This window comes from Protomyctophum bolini, assembly GCF_963924005.1.
Source record: "Protomyctophum bolini genome assembly, chromosome: 11".
NCBI lineage: Eukaryota > Metazoa > Chordata > Actinopteri > Myctophiformes > Myctophidae > Protomyctophum > Protomyctophum bolini.
Window position 1 is genome coordinate 12,047,687 of NC_137872.1, and position 13,243 is coordinate 12,060,929.

The 13,243-nt window shown below is 42.1% G+C and overlaps 1 protein-coding gene and 1 long non-coding RNA gene across 9 annotated transcripts in view; one reads left to right on the plus strand and one right to left on the minus strand.

The window, feature by feature from the left end:
* Positions 1 to 455: 455 nt before the first annotated feature.
* On the minus strand, positions 456 to 1,935 carry LOC308324634. Its single transcript, XR_013964942.1, has 5 exons — positions 1,790 to 1,935; positions 1,634 to 1,669; positions 1,212 to 1,370; positions 759 to 877; positions 456 to 662 (listed from the first exon to the last, which is right to left on the minus strand). It is a non-coding gene; the product is annotated as an uncharacterized lncRNA (long non-coding RNA).
* A 2,010-nt stretch (positions 1,936 to 3,945) lies between these two features.
* The window catches only part of sun1b (Sad1 and UNC84 domain containing 1b), a 40,611-nt gene continuing 31,313 nt past the window's right edge, over positions 3,946 to 13,243 (plus strand). The window contains exons 1-2 of one of the 8 annotated variants that reach the window (XM_080775802.1): positions 5,858 to 6,152; positions 8,567 to 8,664. In XM_080775802.1, the coding sequence (XP_080631928.1) occupies positions 8,582 to 8,664 (83 nt within the window). In that variant the 5' untranslated portion in view covers positions 5,858 to 6,152; positions 8,567 to 8,581. Of the gene's footprint in view, positions 4,081 to 5,857; positions 6,153 to 7,432; positions 8,076 to 8,566; positions 8,665 to 13,243 lie in introns of those variants that run through there. The other 7 variants (XM_080775803.1, XM_080775799.1, XM_080775800.1 and 4 more) reach the window with 7 other exon arrangements.

The window sequence follows — 13,243 nt, forward strand, 5'->3', positions numbered from 1 at the left end:
TCTGACTCGTGTCCAAAACGTAAGGAAACTAGGATGCTATGTGAAGGTTGGACCAACCAACGGTGAGAAATAAATGGTAGGCTACTGTGCCTTCAGTGCCTACCACCATAAAATAATTGCAATCGTGGTGCAATTAACGTGGTCAATTTGATCGTTTAGTTAGATCAAAATTAAGCATAAACATGCAGCTGAAATTCTGCAATTAATTGTGGAGATTGTAAAAACAGTTCCAAATTATATTCACTTTTTTTTCAAGACCTTCATTTAAACAGTTTACAATTTTCCAAAATGAAGACAGGAATCTTTTTCCAGAACTCATTGTTTATTCATTTCAGCAAAGATGTATCCACGGGAACATGTTACACTTTATAGCAAACAATATCATAAATTATATGATGAAAGCAGCTGCCAACTTATTTTGTGGAGTGACTGACTGTCTGTCTGTCTGTGTGTGTGTGTGTGTGTGTGTGTGTGTGTGTGTGTGCGTGCGTGTGCGCGTGCGTGTTCCACTCCTGCATGGGATGAATGCCCTATAACTTAATATTTTACAACTCTTCATGTTTGGGTAAATTCTGACGTGTAGGTTTGGCAATGCGCACGTTTGCCTCATTGTGCCGGAGTAATGTTTCAATGTCGCTTTCCTTGAAAGGGGCCTTGGAATTCTGTAATAAAAAAAAAATGAAATGAAGTTTCAATCTAACAAACACATGGATATGAATGGTTTAATACGTTCAAAATGGATACTACATCCATCCTACCTCGAAAGACATGCGTTTCACACCCGTGCATGCTGTGGACTGCTCATAACATAGGACCACTTTCAGATGCTCTGGCTCTTTATTCAACAAAGCTGCACGGAATTGCTCATAGTGAGCATCTGAATAGAGAGAACCAATAACAAATATTAGACATTTAAAACACAAACACACACACACACACACACACACACACACACACACACACACACACACACACACACACACACACACACACACACACAGTCACACACACACACACACACACACACACACACACACACACACACACACACACACACACACACACACAACCACTGTCACATACACACGCACGCGTGTACGCACACACACACACACACACACACACACACACACACACACACACACACACACACACACACACACACACACACACACCTGTGTAGTGAATGTACAAGACTTCATATACCATACCTAGCAGGTGTTTGCAGGAGGATATCATTTTATCGTTGTTTGTAGACCCGCCACCATGCTTGTAGAACAGAGGTCTCTCACATACACTCCCACTGATGAGTCTTTCAACCTCTTGCTGTCTGCTCTCAACTGGGGATTCCTTCAGTATGTTTTCCATTTCTAGAAAGCAGCATATCAGTATTTCAGTATTTCAGGTCTTGAAAATAAATAAAAATGGCAGATCAAATGAGCTTTAGCCCTAAATGTAAAGTGTTGATAAGGTGTTTCATGAAATTAGGGAACTTTAGTAGTCACTCCGTTTTGTGATATGAAATGGCAACTAAACAGACTCATATAGGCTACTATGTCCTACAGTTGTCAATAACTCCATACTTGTTCAGCAATCCACAGACAACTCCAAACAGATTGGCTATCCATCCTACCTTGTGCTGTTGCAAGACAGCTTTCACAATAGATGTCTGTAAAAAGAGAGAAAATTAAGTTAAAGTTAACTTAACTGAAAATGTATACAATTTGTATAAAATACTGTGTACAAAAATCATTCTGACCAACTACTGCTAAGTGTAGCCTATACTTACAGCGGTCCTTGTCTTGAGATTGTGCTACAAGCAGCTGAAATGAACATATTGTGAAAAATAAGATTTTCATATTCAGAACTACACAGGAAACTAGTATCAGTTTGTTTAAATGCACAAAGGAGTAAGGTAGGTGTGCAGAGTGGAATGACACCTTCACTGGGCTCAGTCATATTCCCTTTCAGACATTGAAGTCACATGATCTTGGGGACAATAGCATGACATCACTGGCATTTTCCATCCTGTTTTGCAGGTTTTCACTGACAATTTCAAGATAATCCACTAGCCCTATTATTGTATAACTTCCCAAAATGTTTCACATACCTTAATGAGCCCAAATACACAAGGAAGGTAAGGAATGTGAACTTTGATGAAGCAAGGCCTGGGGGGAGGGTCTGTCCATCTGATCGTGGACAAAGATACCAGTGACAGGGCCTAGGTGCAGTGTTGTCCCATGAGCGGGAGAACGGACACAGCTGCTTCTTAAACTGGAAGGGAACTATTGTGCGACCAGACAGAACTGTTCAGGCTGTCATGCACTTCCTTCCGTACCTACAGTATTATGGACACAGGTTCCTGCTCCGGAGCGATTATTCCTGACCTGGATTCTCAAAGGACAGCTAGCTGGCTCAGTGGTTTGAAAAGTTGAGATCTACCGTCTCTATGGCAATGCCGACAAGCAATCCCAATGACCATGTGGGGACTGAAGGGATCACACCAGTACCGCTGGTATAGCTGTTCTAGTGATGGTAACCACAACAGCCCCACAACAGTGCCCACAAATCCCGAGGTCACACAACCTGCAATGAGAGCAGGACAGCAATGCGGTCTAGCTGATGGTGATGTTGGGTAGCCAGACCTGCAATGCTCTGAGGGGTCTGCAGTGTCACCTTTGGACAAAGAAGGTGTATTATCCTGTATCCTAGGGTTTGCCCCAGTTCACCGCAGCCCGTCCAGCTATATTATGTGGCAAACTGTATGGTGCCAACTGCCAAAAGACCCTACCTGTAACCTGACATTCACACAACCTGCCGCAACTGTACAATGTGCATTCTTGGCCCTTTCCCTGTCAACGATGATATACCGTATATCACTATGTTTTAGTCACTATCTGGAGACTATTTCAGGAAGTGGCCATGCAGTTTCCAGACCAGAGCTCAGCTACAATGGCAGCAAAAATGATGTATAGTATGTTCTTCTGGTTTGATGCACTAGAAGAGTGAAGTACTCTCACAGCAACCCAGAGCGCAACTTAAAGGCTTTCCAAGATGTCTGTCAATGGCTGGGGCAAAGCAAGGCCCACACGTCCTGTTTACCCTAGTTTACCCCCAGAGCAACAAATTGGTAGACGGTTTAATCAGTATACCTGACAAAGGCCCCTGAGGCTGGGGTGTGGGTGTTTGACCAGACCATACTGGGCTGACTGCATGGGGGGTTCCAGAAGAGTCCAAGGGGTCCCAAGCAAAATGAGAAATACTATTATCTCACCCACAACAAGTAAGCCCAATGGGAGAATAAGTATTAGGAATAACTATTCACTCTCTCTAGTTTAGAAAAGCTAAATTGTAAATTGTTTTCTCCCCACCTGCTTAAAGACTGTTGTTGCAAATTGTAGGATTATACGAAATCGAATCAAAAGCGCTCTCAAAGGGCACCTACGGACGGCTGCAATTCGAAACTGGCCCCCGTAATATCTGATTCCCCACCCACCCCTTTTTCCCCTTCTTCCAATCAATCAATCAATCAATAAATCAATCAAACAAACAAACAAACAAACAAACAAACAAACAAACAAGAAAGCTAGTCTTCTCTCATGTCCCTTCCTGGCACAAAATATTTTCAAATGCGGGTATGCAGCCTAATAGGTATCAATTTGGAGGTCCTTGATTATATGAAAATACTGTTTCAAGTTGCAGTGCCAGTGATCGACTGTTTCTCATCTAAACCAATCGACTGTGCAATACTGTACATCAGCCACAAGATGGTGCAGAATGACAATCTGGCATCCAACTTGAAGGGACGTTCAAGTTTCTCACAGAAGCCATATTTGGACCGTTTTACCAAATAAGGAGTGGATACCATGTCACGTGACGTTACTGTCAACGGAAAATATTAGCTTGCTTTCTGTGTGCGGGAAAGGCGAGCGTTAAGAGACAGCATAGAGCATAGCAAGACTGCTTTTTGAAAACAGACTTCCAAATCCATGCAAAGATTTAACCCGGGAATCTATCTTCAGAATAAAGCCATTTTGTCCATCAGTCCCATCATCATTACGCGCTGTTTGGATTTGACAGGTAAAGTCGACACGCCTAAAACGTTTGTATTCATTCATATGTAAATGTACATGTGTGCCTCAGTCGCGTTGTGTGGTTGTAATGGTAAAAGCTGAATGGGGGTATGGCAACGTCTAACTTGCAGCGTTGTTCAGATATATGTTGTTCTTGTTCCGAATCGGAAGCACTGGCAGAATCAAACTTCCTTTTCTATAGCCTACTGGCGGCCTGGCACATTAGCACACGTTGTATCTTTATGCGGCTTAATTTGTGCGACTTAATATTTAGCCCATTCGGATTCGGAACCCTGTATTTGGCAATTGGATAGGCTTGAAAGGGGCTATTGTTGTGTGTAGTGTAGCTAGCTATACTTATCTGAGCAAGTGAGCAGGCTTGTTTTCTATGTTTTTCTGACCAGAGCTGTTTGCCCACGTTCTAATAGTAATAGTGCACAGTATACGTTTGAAATGAGTTGCCTACATGGGAACAAATATAACTTTTATTCTAATTTCAAAAGTCGGATCTCTCCTGCGTGTCAAATTTCCTTTATTGTTACTTCCAAGGAAGGCTAGCCTTGCTTGGTGTCAAAAGTCCGCCATTATAGCCTATTAGTGTTGACTCAACTTGACTGTGATTGGTGTCAAAGTTTGTTCAAATTCAAACTCAAAGATGGTAGACTACTTTTGGGCTACGATGATTTGGCCGCCAGTAGATGGCGCATCGTCCCGTCCCCGAGTTCGAGCTTCTCATCTTGGCAGTTATGTAAATGAAACCTTTTTCTTAAGTTTAAACAAAAACAATTCTGGTTTTGTTTCTGACAATGTTTATCTATTTACGGGACAATTTTGTCATTGAATTATCTTAATCATGCTTATATATTGTCACCTTCCCTTTTCTTTTATGAATTGTGTTGTAAATGTTACAACAAATATCTGGCAGGAGAAATCGTTTTTCATTGATCCTCCACACTTTGTAGTTTTCAAGGTCTCATAAATGTTGGTGAATGGAATAGTTTTTCTCCTGACAATGAGTGTATTAAGCCAAATAAACCGTTAATAGGGCTTTACTGCTGTGATTACTGTTGATCCGGATTTGATTGTAAAGTAGATCATTGTCGATTTGTCAAATCAACTAAAGACAGGCGGCAGCTCAAGTGTGACTGCATGGCATGACTCTGTTATGTATTTTTCTGTCTGTCTAATTTGGTGAAAATTTGTGTTTTTTTATTAATTAGTAGTAGTAGTAGTAGTAGTAGTATAGTAGTAGTAGCAGCAGCAGACAACACAATAATAATACTTAGTAGGCTTATTATTATATTGCTTGTATCCATTAACAGTTTTATGTGATTCTTTATTGGATTTGGATTAAAATAAAAGCATGTGTAGGCTAATGCTGTAATGCACACATTAGCTACTGAGCAGATGTGTTATATTATTTTATTTAGTAATTTATCTGGGGGAACATCTTGAACAGTTGTTCTTGTGAATATGTCATGATCCATCTGCGTGGTGAAGTCAGGTCAGGCCATATGGACTGGTGATTTCTTCGTCCAGGCTACCGCTCCAGTTAATTACAGTAATTGGTCTAACTATGCACGTTTATTACGCAGTAGTAACAGTAGCAATAATGCTTGTCTTGCTTAAATAGTGTTTTCATGATCAAATAGATTTGAAGTGTGCGCCTTGGTGTTGCCACAAACACGTTGTTAGCTTGGAGATCTGTTCTTTTTGTGGCGACACTGTCACACGACGCAGTATCTGCCCCTAGACTGACAATAGCAGAGGCCTGGAAGTGGGAGGATCAGCGATGCCTTCAGGCTCGGCTTTGTTGCGTTTGGGAAGCCATTTTGGAATTCTGCTTGTTGTGTGTATGAGCATAACACACTGCAGGAGCTTATTTCAAACTTTTCTGTCTGTCCCAGCAGGGAAATTGTTATTGTTGTCCGGGGATCGATCTCTCGTTTGCAGAATCGTGAAATTGCGCACGCCGGGAATATCGAGCCGTCTCGGGATGCGAGAGACGTGGAGCGTTGCGCGTCCAGTTTCTGTGGATTAACGCTCCTATAAAGAATAACATGGACTCTCACTACACCGGCAAGTGGATGCGATGAGGATGGAGTGACCATACGTTATCTTGTGGATTTTATTTTATAGACAAAATATCCTTTTAATTTGATTTCAGAATGCTGAGGCTCCTTTACCTTGAACACAGTTTGGACAGCAAATGCAAGACAAGGCGATTATCACGAAAATAATTATGTTTATTGTTTAGTGCTTTCAGTAGCCCATAGGTTGGTGTATTCACAACAAAACGACCAATAGCCCTGTTTGATTTGATAACAACGATGGGAACAGACAGTGCGTCGTCGCACCGGCTGCATTCAGTGCATTCATGAGTGACTGCGTTGTCGTCTAAATTTAGCATTAAGCAATGTGAGAGTGCAACGGGGTTTATATGTAATTCAGAGCCACACAGCAGCCATTCGTATATGGTATTACTATATTTGTGGCCGCTATGCATTATCTGAGTATTACATTAGTATTACATTGGACCCTCAGAATGGTTGTTTTGACAGTGAGAGGGCCAACCAGTTTGTTTTGAACACACTATTGTTCTGCGTAAAGGAGCCAAAGTGTAGTAGAATTGAGAAGCATGTGTGCAGTGCATAGAAAATATCTCACTGTATCCATCATTCCTTGTTGACTGTGTGGGTGTGTTTGAGCCTGATATTGTTCAGCCTGTGTTCCTCTGTCTTAAATGGTCAGTCTTGTTAAAAAAAGAAGAAGAAAAAGAGATCCATTCATTCAAACGTGTCTTTGTCCTCACCAAGGTTTTATTTAGACCTAGTGTGTGTGTGTGTGTGTGTGTGTGTGTGTGTGTGTGTGTTGGCTTTATTGCATTATATCTGGTGTAATTCTAGTCCAACTATGGTCCATGGAACAGAAGGGATATTTGTATCTGTAAAATGTACTCATTCAGTGATCATGATGGAATGCAATCACTGTTGGTGATCCAAAAAAACAATCCTGGCAGAATTATATAGCCGTTGTGGCCTTTTGCTATTTATTTATCCCTCCTTTTTGCATACATTTGTAGCTTAGGAGAGGATTTAGACTCTAATATTACGGCTCTTCAGATTTTGGAGATGGAATTTGAGGCAAGCCATCTGTTATTGTACACTCTTAGAGTCCTTTCATCATCTGTTTGGCACGTTTGTTTGAAAGCTGAATGAACGGTAGTCATCATCAGGACGTCACTTCTTCAGGCTGAAGCCTCGGGCTGCGGGAGGAAAACGCATGCATCTGAGCTTTGCTTTCAAACGTTTACATTTCAAGGACCCCCAGATTGGCATGCAATGCATTAGTACCACACACCCGTATGACTGAGTTAAAGACTGTTTGGTTCCGAACTATCAATAATAATAATTTAGCTAGCCTGGGACCCACCCCCTTTCCATGCAAGTTTGTGGCATGGCAAGTGAACTGGTTGAATGTACTCTAATCACCTCAACTTGAGGCAAATGCATTTCTATTCTTTAGCTGGCTGCATTTGTGATCTCCCTGGCTGGGCGGAAACGGAGAACTTACTCCATATAACTGCTATACCTGCCCCCTATTTAAACTGGAATTTTGGTTAAATGTCTTCATTGGTTTGTAGAAAAGGGAATCCGAACAACATTTTCACTCTGTCTAGGCAGTCAGCTTCACTCCTGAAAAGCCCAGCCCTGTGGGTGAGGAGTTTCCCTTCCATTACATAAAATTGGCCCCACCTCTGGCTTTTCCAGCCAGCATTCGCTGTCATTATTGAACTGGACTACTTGGAGTGAGCTTTGCTGTGTGGAATGAGGGAGAAGAGAGGATCCCCATTGTTTCAAGTCCTGTCTCCACCAGCCAAATCTGTCGCCTTCTGGTTGCAGACAGGGAAAGAGAAGAGGCGATTGATTCATTCCAGCCCTACTAGCATTCACATTTCACAGCCTTCGTCGACAACTAGACTGAACCAGGATGCAGCAGGAGGTTAGCCAATTCTTGTCCACAGGCAGCCTTTAGTCTGTAGCATTGTTGTCTTCTGCTCCTGGGGAAAGGGTCCGCATTAGTAACTGCTGGAGCCGTACTTTCTGTTCTGATGGCAGCACAGAGTAGCAGCCAGTAACTGTAGTGTGGGTTGTTGCGTTGGAGTGCAGCCCAGGGAACGGGACCAGAATTGATTTAATAGGGTAGCAGAGGGTTTAGCAGCATAGCATTGTGTTGCTATACAACATTATATTTTGCTTTACTCTGCTCTTCTTAAATAGAAACAGAGATCATTAATATAGAATAGGACTAATCAAAGTGAACACCTCAAACTGAGAGAAACAGGCTGAACAAGGCATCGTATGCATGTGATTTTGAATGTGTTTGTTTGCGCTGTTGGGTGGCATGACTAACTGTCTGAGTAACTGTTTTGGTAATCGCTTGTCCTGGCCATGGCCTAAAGAGCCTTCTCCTCCCTTGCGTCCTGACTCTAGCAGTTTAAACCAAGAATGACCATGGATTTCTCCCAACTGCACACATACACGCCGCCACAGTGTGCCCCAGAGAACACCGGATATACCTACTCCCTCAGGTGAGACCTCACTGCTGCCAGCATCAAAAACTCAAGTCCATATACAGTACACAGCATATCTGTCTGTTGGCTGACAGGTAAACAAAACGCCTGCAGTCTCCGAGGCTAGCTGACGGGAGACATGGAGTGAACTAAGAGTGAATATTGTTCTCGACTCTTGACTTGCTGCTGCTGTAGGAAAAAATATATATATTCAAAGAAATCTGCTCAGCCAGAAATTATGCGTTTCATATTTAAAATGGTCTCTCCAGATGTGTTATTGGTCTGCCCCTTTTTCCTAAACCCAGTCTGTTATGCCTGTAAAACAACTAACAAGCATGCTGCTGAGCCCCGTCAGCCAAGCCATAATGTGGTGCAGTATTGTCAGAACACTCGGCTCATTAGCACAGTGCTGCAGAATGAAAGGCTTTGAGTGTGATGAATTACCCCCCCAATGGTTGGGTGACATTCACTGCTGCTTGTGCTCCGTTTCTCCTTGATGCGTTTTCTCTCCAGGTCTCTTACGTGACAAGACCTTTTTAACAGCGATGACGTGATATTAACTTTAGGAAATCGGCGTGCATCGACAGCACAGACCTGTTTCCCTCACCTGAGTGAATGCTTTGATCATGAGATGTTTCATCAGCTTGCCACATAAAAGTTGTGTGAGTAATTGCTACAAGCTAAATGACATCATAAAATAAATAAAATCTCTTCATGACATTTGTGTGGATAGCGGATACATTGTTGTGGATTTTTGAGGCAGACTTATTTAGCTATTCTGATCATCTCAAGGTTCAAGGTTGTACTTTATTGTTACATCTTGTGTACAGGTACATAAGAGTAATTTTTTTTTACTTTGGCTTCCTTACAGACAATGCAGCAGCATATAGATAGCATACGATTCAAACAACAAAACACAGCAAGCACAGCAAACGAAGGGATAGAATAATGAGTGCAAGAAAGAGCATTGAAAGAGCAAAAATGTAATAGTAATATACGTACATGTGCATGTTGTGCCTGTAGTAGCAAAAGTTAGGAAAACTTTGTGAACAGCTTCACAGTAGGTAATGTTCCATATATACAACACAATTGAGTTCATTTTATATCCGTTTGCCCTGCTCCTGATAACCAGAGCAGAAGTGCATGCTCTACTTTCCTTATTTTCCAATTCAATTAGTCCCTTCCCTTCCTTGTTTAATCAGCCCCATGATTCAGTGTGACAGTGTGTGTTGGTGTGAGTGTGTGGTTGCCTGGTTTGTTATAGGGGAATGACCAGTATTATGTATTGTAGAGCAAAGAATGCCAACAACAACAAGCTGTTGTTAGAAGCAAGATGCACTTAACCATGCTTCACTTAAAGGAGCACTAAACATTTCCGCCTGAAATGTAGGTTCTTCCTGGCAAAATAGCCATTCTTTGACTTGATACTGAGCCTTCTACCAGGTAGTGGACACAAATCATGATGGCCTTGATGTTGAGCATATGACTATTATACACATACTAAGCATATGAAATTAATTTAATTTGAAACATTTGTTCTTTAAATGCCTTTAAAAAAGTAAGGCCTCATTCATACTTAGGTCAGGTGTACGAAGGTACGCCGGAAAACTATTTGTGCATATACTGTATACACAGTTATACGTAGTCCATGTACCCTTGACATAACACTAGCCTATGTCATAGTTTATGTCCTCCTCTAGCCCTGGTCTTCAGCGCTCTATCTCAGCGTTGGTGTGGTTTGCACTCCTCCAGGGTGTGACATGATGGAATGCTGCTGTCCTCTTCTCCAGAACTGTCAGCATTTGGTGCTGCAGGCTAAACAAGTGAACCAACGTATTTGGGTGTGGCTAGACCAAGAGGTAAAATACCTTGCCATGAAATGACCGTGTAGCAGTGGTTCTCAGTCTGATTGGGAATGTGATGGTGCTTGCTGCATGACCTTTTAGCAGAACTTTTGGTGGCTTGCCATCACTTAAGTGATAGTAGTAAACTATACTGCTATACTGCTCGTTGAAGGTGCACACAGGCACGTTCCAACAAACAGCCAGTCGATTTACTGCCACATCTTAGTTCTTACACAAATGGAGAATGCATTCCACTGTCAAAGAAAGCCTCAGTCAGCAGATGTGAAGGATCCCATACTGAAAAACAGTTACAGACTGCTGTCTCTCAGTGACTACAATAGATTATCAGGCTACGATTATATTGGCTTTTAATGTCAGCTGCACTTATCCCTTTAATAGGGGGTGGGAGGAGTGGCAGTAACTGACTTTTTGCCTGTAGGGTCAGGGTGTCGACATGCTATGGATGAAGAATGGTAAAGAAAGATATAATTAGTGCGTGAAAGAATAAGAGAGGGGTGTTCCTAACATCCAGATTCTGGCACGGCCACTTTCTAATAGCAAGTCTAACACAACAGAGGTGTTTTTACAGCGTGTCTCTGCAGGTATCTAATATCTATCCATCTCTAACGGGGTCGGTCTGCATATCCACTAATCTCACAAACCGCGGGACCAATCAGTGGCACATTTCATGTGAACACTGCTGCCAGTAGGCCTCATAATTATATATATATTTTTGCCATTAAGCAAGAATGTGAACCCAAGCATGTTGAGTACACCAAAGTTTTATGTTAGAAATGTTGAGTACGGGTCCCCAGCATGTAGAAACTGCCGTGTGTCTGCCTTGTAGAAACTGCCAAAACTAATGCTTGGAATGGATTCAGCATCATGAAAACCCCATAGTTTGATATGTCACATGCTACATAAAGCATGATGAATTTCTCTTCTTTTTTTGCCTTCTATAGGTTGTTAATGGTATTGGTCACATATTATGCCAATTCTGAAAATTGCTCAACATATGCAAGTTGCCATCCGGTAGTTTCTACAATGCTGGGGAGTCGGGACCCATACTCAACATTTATAACACAAAACCTTGGTGTACTGTAACTCAACACACAATGGGGCTCTATGTGCTGGCAAGTACAGTAGACTACAAGAGAGTAAGAGGACTGCATATTACACAACATTACACAACAAAGCAACACAAGTCTTATTAAAAACGAGGCCGATCTTTCACTTGTGAATAAAGGCATCAATCTTTTATGTATGAGGCATCAGCTGATGTTGATTTTTGTATGATTTATTGGTCGGGCCCCTGGTGTGTAAAGATCTTAAGCCTGTAATGGGGAGACAACTAGTGGAAATGGACCTTGTGTCAGCTGGTGAAAGTAAGTAAGAAAGCTCTGTCCGAACACCGCTGGGATGTCGCATAATGTGACAACATGGGCAGGAACAAGTTAATCATGCTCCTTTGTATGCGGTCAGCTGAGACCCTATTAATGAACCTTTCTGTCAGTCTCTAGTGTAGCAGCACTGATCCTAGGATTAGACTAATAGTTACTTTCTGCTTGCTACTTTAAAGATCAATGATCTTATGGTCAGCAAAAGACCAATGGCTCCCCTGAGACGAGACCAGACAAACTAGCATATTACATATACATGCATAGTCCCTATGTATGTATGTATGTATTTGGTTAAAATGGGTAGGGTTTAAAAAAAAGGCAAGAGTTTGCTCTGGTGCACTGGCCTAAAAGTGGGTCCTTAAAAACCCTATGTATGTATGTATGTATGTATGTATGTATGTATGAGTACAAACAGCTGCAATACCGCTGGGTGATCTAAAGTGGCACTGTTGAGTAGCGTATGTGTGTGTCTGTGTCTATGTCTCTATGTGTGACCCTAATAACTATGTACCGGTATGTCTGTTTAGCCAACACACACATACTCTGCACCATTCAGTTCACACGTTGGTGTGATTTTTCATCTCATTTGGCAGCCGAAAAAGTATATAAAATTATATTGGGAACAGTTAATTTAGAATGTCAGTGGATGCAATGTTATGCCAACCAAATGATAGATTTTACCCTCTCCTTTCATTTCCCCCCCAAAACCGGCAGGTGAAACCTTCCTTTACTACATCGCCGTCGTAAAATTGATCTCTCAAGATGCATGATCAGAAATTAGTACATTGCCATTATGATCAATCTGCGTGGAGGCAGCGTAGATTCAGAGTAACGAAGGAAGTTTGTTGGCCCGTAAACAAAGAACTGAATAGCTGTGTGCGCAGCAAAACGGCTCCGGGAGCACTGAGCAAGGCATTGCCTAGCAACGGCCGCTGTAAAAAATGTTTTTTAGCCATCCCGTTTTATTTGATAGGACGTGTGGATACGTCTTTAGCATAAGTGTTAATTGTTAATGTGTGTGTGTTGAGTGCTCGCATGTGTGTGTGAGAGCGCGGGTGGGGGGTACTTCATGAACGTGAGAGCAGGGGTGAGAGAGACGGGGTCAGGTGACAGAAACCGTTGGCCCATCTGTTGTCAGAAGTCAAAAGACCTCTAGACAAGTTGCATTCAGAGTGGGAGACAGAGAGAGGAGGGGCCAATAAAAAGCTTAGTTTAATTTCCACCCCACACCCAGAGCTACTATTAGTAGCCCCTAGTGCAGAATTGGCCATCAACAGTGCCAGTGTGAGACTGCTGTCATTTCACAGATTTATAACAAAACATTATTTTGTTATTGGGTTAACTGACATCCGA